The sequence below is a fragment of the Agelaius phoeniceus genome, chromosome 2 (assembly GCF_051311805.1).
Source record: "Agelaius phoeniceus isolate bAgePho1 chromosome 2, bAgePho1.hap1, whole genome shotgun sequence".
Lineage (NCBI taxonomy): Eukaryota > Metazoa > Chordata > Aves > Passeriformes > Icteridae > Agelaius > Agelaius phoeniceus.
This window is the reverse complement of record NC_135266.1, coordinates 33,498,085-33,513,367: the sequence shown is the minus strand read 5'-3', so window position 1 is coordinate 33,513,367 and position 15,283 is coordinate 33,498,085. Positions and strand designations below refer to the sequence as shown.

Below are 15,283 nucleotides of genomic sequence, written 5' to 3'. Positions count from 1 at the left end.
CACAAGGCCTGGTGGAGAGTGATGGCTCCCATGAGGCTGCTGTCACCACAGCTGCTGGAGAGAAGCTGTGTGGTGGTGGTGAAGCAGTGCTCTTGTAAGCTGGGAAGATGTTCTGCAGCAGCAACTCTTGTGCCACTAATGCAGAGATGATTTTGCCTTATTTTATGGGATAAGTCAGTGCAAGTCACTGGGAAATTTGTGGGAGAAAGTAATGGTAGACATGGGTGAAGTAGACGACCCATCTATTTATCTAATTCAGTGCTTATAGTGGCTAATTTTGAAGTTGCAAAGATGTTTAAAACATTGGAATTGTTCCTAGTGTAAATAAATGAACAAGACAAATTCCCAAAAATGCACTCAAAGAAATCTGATTGGCATTTTTAACATGCATGTACTGCAGTAAACATTGAGCCCATTCAATTTAATCCAAGTATATTCGTTTTCACTTTTTTAGCAGAACACCCTCCAGGGACAGATGTACTTGGACAACAAAGATTACAGTACAGTTTCTAAACAAGAGATGGAGATGAATCACACATCATCACATCAAACCATTTTATCTGCAAAGGTGGCAGCCAAACCAGTGACCAGAAGTTGCAATGAGCTGCAGTTATTTAAAGAGTATCATGGCATGGTAGCAAGCCTTGGAGAGTCACAGACCCTGTGTGAAAAATCAGCAATAAGGGAGGATGGCTGCATTGCACTTGGGAAGGATTTCACTCCTGTGCCCATGCAGGGAAGGTAAGAATAAAAACAAACAGAATGTTTTTTCTGCAAATTAAAATTAACTTTTATTTCCTTGCAGGACAGATACATATGTTCATGAGGTCAATAATTTTCCCACTGACACAAAGGGGCAAAACCTTAATGGAACATCAGGGCAGTTGTAATTGCCATGGAGGGGTCATGGATCACCAGATTTCTAAATTAGTCTCAGTGTTAATAGCCACCACAGGCCAATTTTGATGTGTTTCAAGATCAGACAATTGACTTTTCTTCTCTACTTGGTGTCAGAAAACACACAGAGATAAAGTAGTTTTCATGTCCTCCTATACCTCTGTAGGGGGATAGAATATAAGAAAATATAGAAAGTAATCTTAGCCCCTAAAGAGTTGCAGCTGGGTTAATTGTTAAAGATTAGGACCAGGCCTGACTTTAACAGGCCACGGCTGTAGCCAATAAGAAGAGTGCTATAAAAGAGTAGATTGGTTGGTTGAGAGGAATTGGAGTCAGTTGGCTACTGCCAGAAGAAGAAAGAGTTAGTGCTTGGAGGAGCTGCTTATGAGAAACATCAAGGAGGTATGAAACTCTTGCTCTAAGGAGGCAGCAATATGAAACCTTTGCAATATAATGACAGCATACCTCTTTCAGAAAAATGCATCATAAAGACATAGAGAGAATCCCTATGGCTGAGGCTGCAAACACTAAAATGGCACAATATAGCACAACTCTGATAGCTGACACACCACACCTCAAATAGACAGTGTGTGTTTCTTATGCATCCTCTCCCACACCAGGAAAGGTGCAGGTTGCTGGGCAGGGGTGTTAATCTTTTCTGTTGAGACAGATACAGTATTAGCAGTTCTATTTGTAAGCGCTTAGAAATAATTTATAGACCCCAAAATATTTCAGGTGGATTTTGAAAGCTTTGAAGCAGCAGCAACCACAGTCAGTGAAAGACAGCCAGGGTGGACTGTTAACTTTTTTGGGTAGTTTTGAGCACCTTTAGAGTGAAACTTAAAGTGAGAGAGAAGTGCTGTACCTAATCCAAATTCCTGCAGAGCATAGGCCTCAAAGTGCTGCCTGGCAGTGTCTGCATTGAGCAAGGCTTAAGCTGCAGTTGTGAAGTAGAGTGCCAGCACAATATCTGGAACCTGATGCTGGAGACCTTTGTGTGGCTACAAATCAGGAAAATCATGTCATGTGGGAGATGCAGTCCTGGGGCTCCCCACAATTCTGGCTGTGCTGGTGACATCTCTGATTTGATGAGCAGGGCTGAGATCTGTCCCATGCCCCTGCATCTCAGTTAGAAGGAAATGTGCTTATCTTGGGAAGAAAGGAACTTTGGGACATTTTGGTAAGTTCCCTGACCTGAGGAAAGGACAGCTAGGCTAGCTGGGTGAGTTTTGTTGTGCCTTTTACTTAGACACATCATAAGTATGGCATAGAGATCTACAGCCAAACCCAGTCAGTTTTTTAATGTGCATCTGAAAGTTGTTCTGTCAAGAGTGAGAATTGGAAATCATTATAGCTATGCTTTCCAGATATTAAAAAAGTAATCAAATTATCAGCCTGACCAAAAAAGTCCTATAAATCCTTTAGAATTTCTTTGAGTATTTGAGGAATTTTTGTGTTGATTAAAATTTTTTACTGACAGAAACAAATCTTTTAAAAGTTCTTCAGTTCAGTATGTGAAGGCATGGGTTAATGTCCTATTCTGAAAGAGTATGGTAAGTACAATGTAGATGGGAGGAAGGCAAGGCAAGAGAAGGTACGGACTGAGTGCATCTGAAGACAAGGTTTTTCCTTTGTGAATTCACATCTATATCTTGCTACAGCTGTGTTTGCCAGTGCTATTTACTCTCCTGTTTACTATCCTGGTACTTGAACAAAATCCAGATTTGTATTCTTATGGACCAGCTTTCACCATTCCGGCTTAACTTCTTCCTATTATTTTTCAGTGGGTGATATGAATTCTTGTAGCAGTGATACACAACTTCTGTGAACTTCTGAACCAGTCTGGCAGTCATCTCTGGTCTCAGGTGCCAGAGATGAAAAATACTAGGTCATGGGGGAGCTCACCTTCCTGTGAGCACAGGGGGTAATTCCGAGTCTTTTGCTAACACTGTTAGTGTTGAGTAAACTGGAGTTACTGTGTGTGATTTAGGAAGAGAGGTACAATTAAATAGACAAACCCATACCCGTGTTCCCTTACAGCCAAGTGTATATCTAATCTTCAATAGCAGTATATTAGGGCTCAGGAAAGGATCTTTCAAAATTTTTTTCTTGTTGAACTTTGCCTATTGCTTTTCCAATATTGATTTTTTTTGGCATGAAGATTAAACTTATCAGTCTCTTCTTAGCATGTATTTTAACCAATATACATTGGGTACAGTTCAAATACTGATGTGACCTGTATCACCACTCTATATGAGCAATTACCCTTAAATGATTGGGACTACCCAACAGAATGCAGATAAAAACCTGGATAATCTTTTGCAAAGTCACAAGTTTTTTTATTAGTTTCATTAGAATTAGTTTTCAATGTAAATTGTTCTTTTGCTTGCAAAGAAAACTACTGATAATTAAAAAAGAGAGGGCACCAAATATTTTTTTTTCCCCATAAAGTGGTTCACTAAATTGGCACATCTTTATGGTTTGTTTTAATGCATCTACTTAACTAAATTGCTGAATTATCTTTCAGGATAAGATTCCTAGGTTCTCTAAATTTTTCAAATGTATACCGAGACAAGACTTTCCAAAGAATCTATTTAATGGAACAGGGGATTTATGTCGCTCTCTAAAATTAAGAAAGTATTCTTGTTTAAGCAGGACCATTTACCCTCGCTAAGAGATGTCCACTCTATTTTGGACTGAGCATTTCTGTTTGATTGCAGCACAGCGCTGCGGGTATTTTGTGATCACCATACCTATTGGGCTGCCTGCCTGTCAGCATGCCTTCTTATTTACTTTCCATTTTGAAGAGCGGTACCTTCTAATTCCAGGTTTTACTGCATTGCCTTAGGTTCCCTTGGCTCTGTGTGAGGAGATCTGGACCATCCACCATGGTCACTCCAATGATCCTGTGTTTCCAGAGTGTCCTTCCCCTAGAAATAAGCCTGTCTGCCTTCTTGTGAACAACAGATTCTTCAGTCCTGCTTGCTGTGGGCAATGTAGTCATGTCTCTCTGAAGTGGACCAAGAATGAGCTCCAGTGACATTCTATTCAGTTGGAATGCAGCTGGCCTAGGTGTATGTTTGCACTGAACTGTGGTGTACTTTGAACTATCAGAAATGCAGCTTTTAAGGTACCAAAATATGGCAATGAAGTCTGCATTTTGATTTTTAATTTCTCTCAGATTCCTCAGACTTTAAACAGTGGCTTGACCAGTATCCTTTTCATTACAGTTACATGAAAGTGAGTCTTACAGTCAATGGACCTTGGTCCAAACCACCTTCATGTGCTCTTCACCTTGCAGGAAGATTCCACACTGCTTTTTGGCAGCAAGCGCAACACTCTTAGGTCAGCACTGACATCTCTAAAGACACGGGCTGCTCCCTTCCATCATGTCTCTGTACATATGGAATGTGGCCCCCAAAAAGGCCCTTTGGTCTTATCATTATCAGTGCTATTTGCATGGAAAGAAGTTAACAGCATGGTTTTATAAGAACAAAATCTGAAATCCTCCTTTGTGATTCCAGGAAGGGGGTGAAGTCAGCTATTTTTGACTTAGGAGTTCATGAGCATTAAAAGTAATCTGTAGAAATGAAGTGAATAGTAATTCTTAATTCCATGTAAGTAATTACTTTGCATTACTCCACTGAAGTTATGTTTGGATGGATTTGGCCCTGGAGTTTTATGATCATTTAATATGATAGTCCTTAGAAGACTTTATTCTTTGTGAGTCATTAAGAAAATCAATCTATAAAATAACAAAAAAACCCAAACAAACCAAAACCCTCAATTTTTAAAATCTGTTTGAAAATGTGTCTCAGCAAGCAAAACTATTTCTTTCAGCATTTCTCCTGTCTCTCAGTTTCACTTATGTAATAAAAAGTAAAAACAATCAACCAAATCCACCTCTTCCTGAATCTCCCAGGATCAGTAGGGAGATTGGTTTGCAGTGAGGAGGTCAGTTAGTTAAAAGTGTTTATTGAATCCTTGTTTTGTACCAAACAGCAGGAAGATTGTAATTTTATTTCCTGTTAGCAGGAGAAACTGGAAGAGGAGAAGGTATTGTATAGTGAAAAGTCAATATGAGAGTGAAGTTATGCCTTTAACCATAAGGGATTATAAATCTCAATTTTGATTTTTAATTATGTTGATGTATTGCTACTTTTAAAAGACGTTTATGAGAGATAGAATTAGATGTCAAGAAGACACGCTTGCTGTCTAAATAAGTAAAATTTATGTGACAATTTAAAAGCTTCTTTAATTTATATGACAATTTAAAAGACAGGGGAAAAGACTAAGGGGAAAAAAACCTCTTGAAAACAATAAAACTACTTTTTTTTGTGCATCCTAAGGCTAATTTTGATCTTTGGCCACTAGAACAAAATGGGATCATCTATTCAACAGTCAAACAGAGAAAGCATCATTTTCACATCATAATTGCCTGTTTGTGTAGGAACCATTCTGATTTTAGTGTCAATCACACAAACATTAGAGAATAGTCCAGGACAGATAGATGACTTCATTGCCCACTGCCACCTTCAACATTCTCAAGTGATGGTTATCTTGCTTGCTGTCTGAAAGATGGTGCTTCTGGCTTCCTTCTCATTTCTTATCTGTAGTAAATGTTTCTGTTTTTTGATTCCCTGTGTGGATCTTTAAATACTATGACACTGCAGTAAGCAAATAATACAGGAGTTGTACAGTCCAACTTTGCTAATTGATTTAGTTTGATTCGTTTGGTTTTAAATTGACCCCTCTCAAACATTCATTGCTTCTGTGGAGGTGGCTGCAACACAGTTTACCATGAGCAAACTGTGTGAGGGCATGGAACTGCTGAGACTCTCTTAGCTTAGATTAAAGCTTCCTGCTGTTGCCTCTACAATATCATAAAATACCATTCAAAGCCTGAAAAGCTCAAAGGTACCAATAAGCAGTTCTAGCAAATCTTTAGGTTAAATGGTAGGAAGTAAAAGAGAAGGACCATATTATGCACAATGGGCAAACAAATAAGTTATTGTGGGGTTCTGCTGCCCTGTTCTAATTTGCTGTTCTGCATTTCCTGGGAAAAAGGTACCTTGCCATGGTAACAAACAAGACTGAAACGTAGTTGTATGATGTAACTTAAAGAGAGTGTTTGACTTCATTTGAGCAAAAAGGGTGTGTTCAGCAAAAGACTGATTTTGACATGGTTTCTGCTGTTAATGAAACCTACAGAAAGAGGCTTCACTCATTATAAGTTTCTTTGTGTTCAAAGTTGTTTAATTTTTTTGTTGCTTTGTATTATTCATCCTCTCAGTGCTAATTGCTTAGAATTATTCACATTATCTCAGATTGGTCATATACTACAATTTCTATTCTGCTATTGACAGACTAAAATCACGGTGCTCCCATGTAGCCACTCAAATGCTTTCTGCTCTGACAGAACATTTTGTAAACAAGAACCCACAATTATTAATTTTTTTTTCTGAGTGCTCTGTTGAAAGAATTAGGGGATACTAATTAGCTGCTTCACACTTTCCCAATTGTCAGGCTAAACACTGAGCTTAACACTCAGTGAAGAATTTGCAGTGTACTAACCTTTAAAAACCAAGTGTGAGTGGTTGTTTGAGTGCCTGTGGCATTCCACAAAGATGTTGAATTTTGAAAGCAGCTACCCTTTTCCTAATTGTTAATAATATGGTAATGTGAATGTGGGGTTTGTCTCTGTGAGACCTCTTAGGCCAGTTGTGGAAAGATGCCAGCCATATACAAGATGGAACTGGACAGCACTTTCCTCACATAAACTTCCCTGTTTAAACAGAGAAAGGCTTTTATTGTCAGAATTTTTTTATTTTCTTTTTTTTACATTGAAGGGTAAAGCCAACAAGTCAGTCAGACTTCAAAAAGCAATGTGTTGTGAAGGGCCGGTCACAGTTGAGCAGGAGGGTATGCCTGGGGCTTAAATAGCTGACATGAGGAGTAGCTGGACATCTGTGATGAAGCAAATAACTCACTCAACAACTCCATGAAGCTTTTCATTGAAAAATGGGTCTGTGTGCTTTGCTCCTGGCTGATGTGTGTGCGTGCAGGTAGCAGCTCTGACATACTGAATGATTTACAGAAATCATAACATCTCATTAGCGGCTGGACAAATTATACTAATTAATAAGATTTCAGTTTTGTCCCAGTTTTTCTGTCATGTGGATGTGCATGTTTTATGTGAGGAAAAACAACTGAGTTCTCATGGACAGTGACTAGGAAGAAGGAAAAGAAAGCATAAGAAATCCATGGTCCTTACATATATGACTGCATCAGGTGGACATGCATATAGGCAGGCACTGCAGCACTAGTTTTGGGTGGTAAATGATCTGCATGATAACATGGCAACTTTTCTGTGGGCCCAGGCTCTGCAGCTGAAGGGTAGAACAAGACCTAAAAGTGAAGCCAAAATAGTTGTGAAAGAGATTAATAGAGAGAAATCTAATGATTGACTAAGTTTGGGCCATTGAAATTTAAGATGTGGATCTCAATGAGCCTGAGGAGGAACAGGAGCCGATGAACTTTGCAGAGCACAGAAGGAGAGGAAAGAAAGCATTTTGATTTCATGGTCTAATCAAAAAAGGAGTAATGCTAATGGGAGTTACATTATGTAGTGGTTTGGTAGGAAATGGGTACACAACTTCTGCTTTGCTCTGAGTAGCATTAAACACACATCTCCCAGTTCTTGGTAAGTGTATGGATCCACATGCATTTGCCAGACAGTCTGCCAAGACTGTATTTTTTTTTTTTCTTTAATTGTAACTTTGAAAATATATAATGAAACAGCGATTAAAACAGCAACTTTTACTCAGGTGTTTTATTTTATAAGAAAATTTCTTGTTTATCAGCATTGTTTTGTTTATATACTCTTGATTCTTCTTTCCAATCACTATTCTTTTGTTGAAAGTATAAAGGCCTAATAGGAGAGGAGAGGAAGGGTTTGCAGTATTTAGTCTAATAGCCTGGGTGATCAGAGCTTGGTTAGCTTAGCTCATACTGAACCTTTGGCTAAAAAAATTGTCTCATCCTCTGCCCAGACTGCTGGGGAGCTGCTGAGAAGGAGAGAAGACTTAGAGACAGAAGTGGAAGAAGAAGCTTTTAAATGGACAGATATGAGTAAAATGCAGGGGCAGTAGAAGTAGTGGAAAAGACGAATGGAAACTCTTCCATGCAGCTACAAAGGGACACTAGATGAAGGTGAAATATGGCATGAAATACAGAGTGTGTGCAGGGTGTACTTTGCTATGGATTGAATTAGGTAAAAGCAAGTCAATGCTGTGGTTATAAGCTAGATTCTGATGCAATCAGTCCCCATATGTGAAAAAAATCTCAACTCCACCCAAAGCTGCAGATAACAAGAATATGAATTTCTCAGTCCCAAACCCTGAAGCTAGACAGCCAACTTAGCAGCATTCCTTGCTAGCACTGAATATCTTGCACTCATAATTACTTACAGCTTGGTCTTTCAAACAAAAGCAAGACATGTTAACAAAATAAAGACATGGAAGGCTATGATTCCTCATAAAGTAAAACAATCTCACCCCACAAGGGAGTACAGAAAGAAATATTTCCTTTCTTCTTTTTTTTCCTTTCTTAGCTTGCTGTCAGGAGCAGATGTTTTAGAGTACAGTTCTCCTGGTGATGGGGATCTTTCAGTCTGCCCCAAATTGTAAATGTCTCTCTCTTTAGAATTAATTGGCATTAGAGTGTTTTGTCCTTTTGTGTTAAAAGCACTGGAAATCATTCCTCAGCTGCAGCAAAAATTTCCCAGATAGCAATGGTCATATAATAAAGAACTGAGGTTCATGTTAAATTGAATGTAGCTGATGGAAAAATAGATTAATGTAGATGGGAGAAATTAGCGACTGAAGAAAGAAAAAAAAAAAAGGTCACAGTCTAGTCTGGCAAATCATATGGCTTTTTTTAAAAACCTGCTGTACATAAGGAGCTCAAGTGATTTACTATCTGAAATAGACAAAAAACTGACAAATGAGTCACCAAAATGCTTACAGACAATGACAAAGCAAGCAATTCTCTGCTTGATAGGGGCTAATGGGGCTGCAGGGACAACCTGCAATAATTGTGCTAATGGACCAGCAGCAGTCAGAGACCACACAGAGCTCTGCCCACAGCAGGTCGGAGCTACATCAAGGACAGCACTGTGAGCTGGAGCCAGGGCTGTCAGAGCTGGGTAGGTTCAAAAGCAATGCACTTGTGTTTGTTTTTTCCTTTATGTTTTTTTTTCTTTGCATGTTTTTATTTTATTTCTTTTGGGCAGGGTGCAATATAAAACAGATTGGCAGTTACAGCCACTCAGTTTTAAAAAGTGGAGCAGAAGCAGTTGAATTAGTACTGTGTGAATTAGCATCATTCAGAAGCAGCTGTGAAAGGCTGAAGGCTTTGCTCACACTTTCTTGCTCACACAAGAGCTACTGTCTTTTCTGTGCTAGTCAGTAAGGACAGTAAACACAGTCCATCTGCTATTCACTCCCTGCTATCCTTGAGCAGAGCTTCTGTAAGAGCTCCCTTGCCTGAAGTGGAGATCTCTGAGGTGAAATATGAAAGCATCTCCGTCAGATGGCCACCCTGGCAGCTACATTGAACTCATATGTCTGACAGGGCTTTGCACTTGATATTTGAGGAGGAAACATTATGCTTTTGAGGAATTTACTCTAAGTCTGATCCTGAGTAGCATAGAGTAAATATTTTGCAGTGACTTCTCCTCCCACTCTTGTGGTCTGATGCAATTCATTCTCTCTGCTGCCAAGAAATAAAAAAGTAAAGGCAGTTTCAAATACTCTTTTCTTTCTAATCTTCCTAGATGTGATAGGAGCAATTCTACCTCCTCAACCATGTCAATGACATGTGACCTGCAATCCTCTTTAAGAGTCTATTGACAGCTTCTTCAGCATGTAAACCTCATACAGTGAAAAGGATGAACCTGAATTTAGTGAATTGTTCTGCCAAAAGGAAGAATAAACCCAGAATGAGCGTACCAAGGGATTCCCTTCTGTTTTCTCTGATGTGTCTTTAGTCATGCAAGCTAAAAGAGAAGAGCTATGTTGTAACATTATATAAATATGTGAGTTTTTGTTGCATCCATTGGCAACATGAGTTTTCTTTTCCAGTTTGCTCTGTGTGTTGGGCCTCCCAGTGCTTTCTAGTACAGGTCAATGAAAAAAAAAAGACTCTACAAAGTGGTGCAATGGAATTCATGCATTTTAGACATTATTTTTGGGTTCCATCTACTTGGCATACTGTAGTATGTGGCCAAAACTTAGCCAAATCAGAACCGTAAGAAGTAGTGATGTTTCAGAGTAAAAACATTGAGCATGAGTGTTTGAAAAAACTATTGTTTTTAACCTTAAATAAAATGACAACAAGCACTCCTTACAAACCTGTTCCTAGTTGAATGGAAATATTGAAGAGAATTACCTAGCCAGAAATATTCCAACTTGCCTATTTTGACAGAAGACAGACTGTCCTTGGCAGAAGAGAATGATAGATTGTCATAAGACCTTGCATGTATGGACATTGTACTAATCACAGTTTTGGATCTATTTTTCTGTTTACAAAAGTTGATAGAATGACGCTGTTGTTGTTGAACCTGTCATGCTTTCCTTCAGCTGGAAATCTGATGTTTGTGAGGCAGAACAGGGACTCTACATCAAAAGCAGTTAATAAATGTATTGATCTATTTACAATTTGGAGTAGGACTGATAATTTAATTTTCTTGATAGACCACTCTGAAAATGTTTTCGGTTCAAGTAGATAGGTTGGAGAACAGAGAATTCTCAGTCTTCATACTTCCTAAGCTCTATGAATCTGAGAAGATTCAGGTCATGCATGTAATACTTTGTGATCATCTAAATTAAGTATTGACACTGGCTTCCTTATATGTAATGTAATTTATTTACTTGGATGCAAAATTAATCATCTGGATCCCACCTGTTGCTGCATCTGTATCTCTTCAGGAATGAGGGTCTTCATTAACAATAAAGTTGCAACTAGCAACATACATTCTCCTATTGTGGTTACAGCGTTTGATTATTGACCAAAATAAACTAATAGATAAACTGGAATAATACTTCAGAGCTGAGACTGCAGCCATACCTTGTGACAAATAAAAAATGTTGCTGGAGTCCATCCTCTCTAAACAATGCCCTTTTTAAAATTTGTCCACCTTCTTTTTTCTTCAGTTGCTCTTAGGTTAAAATCTGTTCTTTTAGCTCTACCATGTGTCATGTTATTTTTTTTTTCTCTTCGGCCAACTCTTTTTCCTAATGCTGCTGGAGGAAATAATTCCTGTAGCTTCAGTTCTTCCACTATTCTAATTAATTTTCATATTCCATAATCTTAAAATAGTACAAAGTGTTTTTTCTGTGACAACCCACTATGGACTTCTCATAAACATTTTATATTTGTCTGTTTTTAAAACATTTCTTTTCAATTAGAGCCTACTTCTAAATGCCATGACTCAAATGAACCTACATTATTTGTTCTCTAAACTGTTATTTTTGTATAAAAGAAAAGACATTATTCTGTGTTGTTCCTTGAGGTGCAGAAGGCCTACTTCCACATTAACTTTTAATAACAGTGTCTGATAAATGGGCACTTTAGTGTCTTTTTTTTTTTCTTTTTTTGCTGTTTGTTTTGTTTTGTTATTTTTTGCTCTGCTGCCAAGAGTATCCACTTATGTGGCTCCTCTGCATTTCCATTTTGCCAGAATGTCCCTCTCTATTTTCTTTTAAAAAGAGAGTCATTGATGCAACGACTGTTGACAACAATTTCTGGATATGTTTTATTGAAAAAATATATGCAAGAATTGTGTTTGTCAGCACCTTTTCTTATGTTTCAAGCTTTTCTTATTTGGAGGCACTGTTGGTTCAAGAAAATTAAACCTGTTTAATCCATCTGAGTTGATAACCAAATAGCTGTGTAACTGTCTGGTTCAACACATGGCAAATGACAAGAACTGCTTATTTAACGTTCAAATAGTGGTTTCAGTTCGTTCTTTTAAGAATGCTAACAAGTGTTTTTGGTTGAAAAACTAATAGATTATTCAGGCACTGTATCTGCTAGAGGAAGCAAACACCTGTAAAATTTCTTCTGTCTTTAACTGTTAGCTGTGTTCTGCTGCTGGTACAGAAGCTGCTAACATAGGGCAGCCATGTCAGCTTGGGCTTTCCCCTTTTCTGCACATAATCTCTTGCTGAAGAATTTTATTTTCAAGTCAGGCACACTGACACTTTCCCGTTTTGTATTTTATTTTTCTTTGGGAAGCACAGAATGAAGTTTTATTTATGTAACCTCATTTCTGTGTGGCCAGAGATTTTCATAGCTTTGTGAAGAGTTATTTTTTTATCTATATTTTGATGATCAGTATTCAGGATTTATTTAGCTTTGGGATGGTACTAATTTTTAAAACATACACAACAAATATTATGACAGATTTCATGAAGACTATGCTATTTGAGGAACAACATGGAAAGAAGTCACCTGTGTGCGACTATGGAGTAACCAAAGTTATTCCATTCTGTATAGGGTTGAAGGGAACGTGGTGTCTGAGATGAAAGAGTCTGGCATCTCTTTGACAGGGAGGGAAAAAGTCTATTAAGAAGTATGATGTACAGTTAAACTATGGAACAAAGCCATCTGCTGTGTAGGAAGAGTAATTTCCTTCTGAATCCTAAGAGATGTGATTCTGGTTTTTGGTTTTTCAGTGCACAGCAGTATGTTCTTACCTGGAGAAGCTAAAATCAGGAGGAAGGGAAGCTGAAAAACTTTTTGATTTTTTTTGTGGTCAATTAGCCCACTTTAGGGGGGACTTGCCAAATATAATTTGCCTGATACCCTGCATGAGAAAATCAAATTCCCAGAATTTTTTTGGAATGTGTTATTTATAATCCTTGGTTTAGGTTGATTAGTTTAGTGGTCGTTTTTCTTCCCTGCCTTCTTTTTACTTTGAGAATTTCAGTTGAATATTTTTATGGACTTCAATCTTGTGTCTTAAATTTGTCTCCCCTTGGTCAGCAACAAGTCAAAAATATGTGTTTCAAAGCTGCTTGTTAATACAGATTAGAAGCTCCTTCTCTGACACTGTATTCTTGAGGATCCAGATCTCTAAGGCCTTTTAAGGCAAAAAAGATGTCTGGTAGCAGACCAGAACTCAAGGCTATGGAATGAATTTCCTGAGGCTTGTAAGAGTGTATGTTAATGTGTAACAGTGATCTAAGTGAAGGACTATTGCAGGGAAGAGCACCATCTTTGTGAGATAAAACAGTATTTACTCTTGAATAATTTCACGGAATATCACCTAAATGTAAGAGAAAATATTTTATTGATATGAGCTGCCTTTTTATTCTGTTTGGGTTTTTTAACTTGTTTCTCTGGGATTTTCAATGTTTTAAAGGTTTTTGGCTCTGATATAACTCAAGGTGGAATGCAGATGACCAGTTATGTGGAATCACTCTGTTTTTTAAGTTACTTGCTAGGAAGTTATAAGGAAGTTGTGTTTGGAAGGACTTGTTGATAGATTTTTTTTGTGTGAACTTAATCAACTCTGAATAACCTTTTTGATGATAACTCTTATGTATAAAAAAGGGATTTGATCTAAGTGCAAATAAAGTGTATATATAAAAGTACTTTTTATTACATTGCAATATAGACATTATTTATATAAGGCTTGTATGTCATTCAGTGAAAAAGTCTTTTTGTTATGTCAGAGTTAATTCACCAGGTTCCTTGTATAGACTGCATTGGAGATGTGGAGGATGAAAATGACTTGAAGAGTTCTCTCTCTTGCCAATGACTGTAATGATCCTAAACCAAACTTTCAGATGGCAAAGTTTATATGAATGACCTCACTGCTTATGCTCAGCCAGAACCTGAAAAGAAATTCTTAGTACCTCCATTGTAATTAAAATAATTTAAAAAGTAAATACAATGGAAGGACTTCCAAGTGAAAAAAATGTCATTATTTTATCAGCTTAATAGGGTATTTAAAAAAATGACAACTATATCTCCCACTAGAAAGTATTTATCTGCAAATTTTACTGCTGTTTCTTCTTTTTCTGCTTGGTGTCATGCTCTAGCTTTGAAGCAAAGTTTAGCATTTTTGCTGGGTCCAGTCAACCAAGATCATAATCTACATAGAGGCTACATAAATTGTCTTACCTATTTTGTAATGCTGGACTATTTAACAGATATGAGTATGCTTGAGCTTACTGTGTTTCATTTTATTGTGACCAAAGGACAAAATACTAGTCCCAGCAAGCTTACAGTACTTTGGATCAGTCATGTGGGTTTTTTGAAATAAAAGTTAATTTGATGACAACTTGTTTTTTTTTTAAGCTGTGTGGTGGCCTGCCTCTGTAACACCTCTCCAGGCACAGAAATCAGCTACATTTTCTCATGTTGTTGGTGAATGCTTTTTTTGGTAGATGTCTGCCTTTTTTTTTGACTCTAAGGAATGTAGACTTTTTTTTAGTGACAGTCTTTTTTTAATCTAAAAGTTACAGTTATGAATAATCCTATATCCAAATTCTTGAATGAAATATATGGAACAAAAATTTTCAAAGAAATGCTTAAAAAGGAAAAAAGTAGATTTTTCATTTCTTGATCTCTAAGTATAGCTAGCTAATTACTCTTTTCAGTCTCCAAAACTGGGGCTAATGGCATAAGGATATATGAAAAGCCAGAAGAATCAATAAATGTCCCAGTTTGTCAATACATCGCTTGGATTAAGGAGAATTTTATCAAAATAATTCTCCCTCACTGTTGTGTATGAAGGTGTTCCTTCATCTTGGAAGTGGCCACTAGCCTTGTTTTAATAGTGCTTCCTTTTCTTGCATAATTCTGGAATTCAGCTGCTCTCTAAGTAAATCTTCATGTTTTAACATATGTTCCCCCAAACCTTTGAGATGACAACATTCTATCACTTCAATGCTTGATGAATAAAAACCTTCTCTGGGCATGGTTACATCACCTAGTTGTATCTCAGACCTACTCTTCTGTTCATACTTCCATCAGTCAAGTGCCTCATATTGCATCTAAAAGAGAGTCTAATCAGATATAAAGTTAAAGTATTAAGCTGTGACCACTTTTTCAATGTTTGAGATTTTTCAAATTCCCTTATGGACTAGAAAAAAAGTGTGATCCCCCTTTATTTGTCAAAACTCAGTTAGCAGCAGAGCTGGTTAAGCTGGAAGCCCATTGAGAATGTCAAGGGAAAATGGTGGCATTTAAAAGCCAAACCTGCAGAATATACTAAAGTGTCACAAATGCACTCATGCTTTAAGTGTTCTTGATAAATTGCTTCCCTATTGCAGACTCATTTTTCAGTATACCCTGCAGCATTTGCAGATAATAC

At 37.5% G+C, this 15,283-nt stretch overlaps 1 protein-coding gene across 1 annotated transcript in view; it reads left to right on the top strand.

The window, feature by feature from the left end:
• Nucleotides 1–475: 475 nt before the first annotated feature.
• Nucleotides 476–15,283, top strand: part of OCA2 (OCA2 melanosomal transmembrane protein) — a 159,104-nt gene continuing 144,296 nt past the window's right edge. The window contains exon 1 of the mRNA XM_054627989.2: nucleotides 476–741. Coding sequence (XP_054483964.2) covers nucleotides 476–741 — 266 coding nt within the window. The remainder of the gene's footprint in view (nucleotides 742–15,283) is intronic.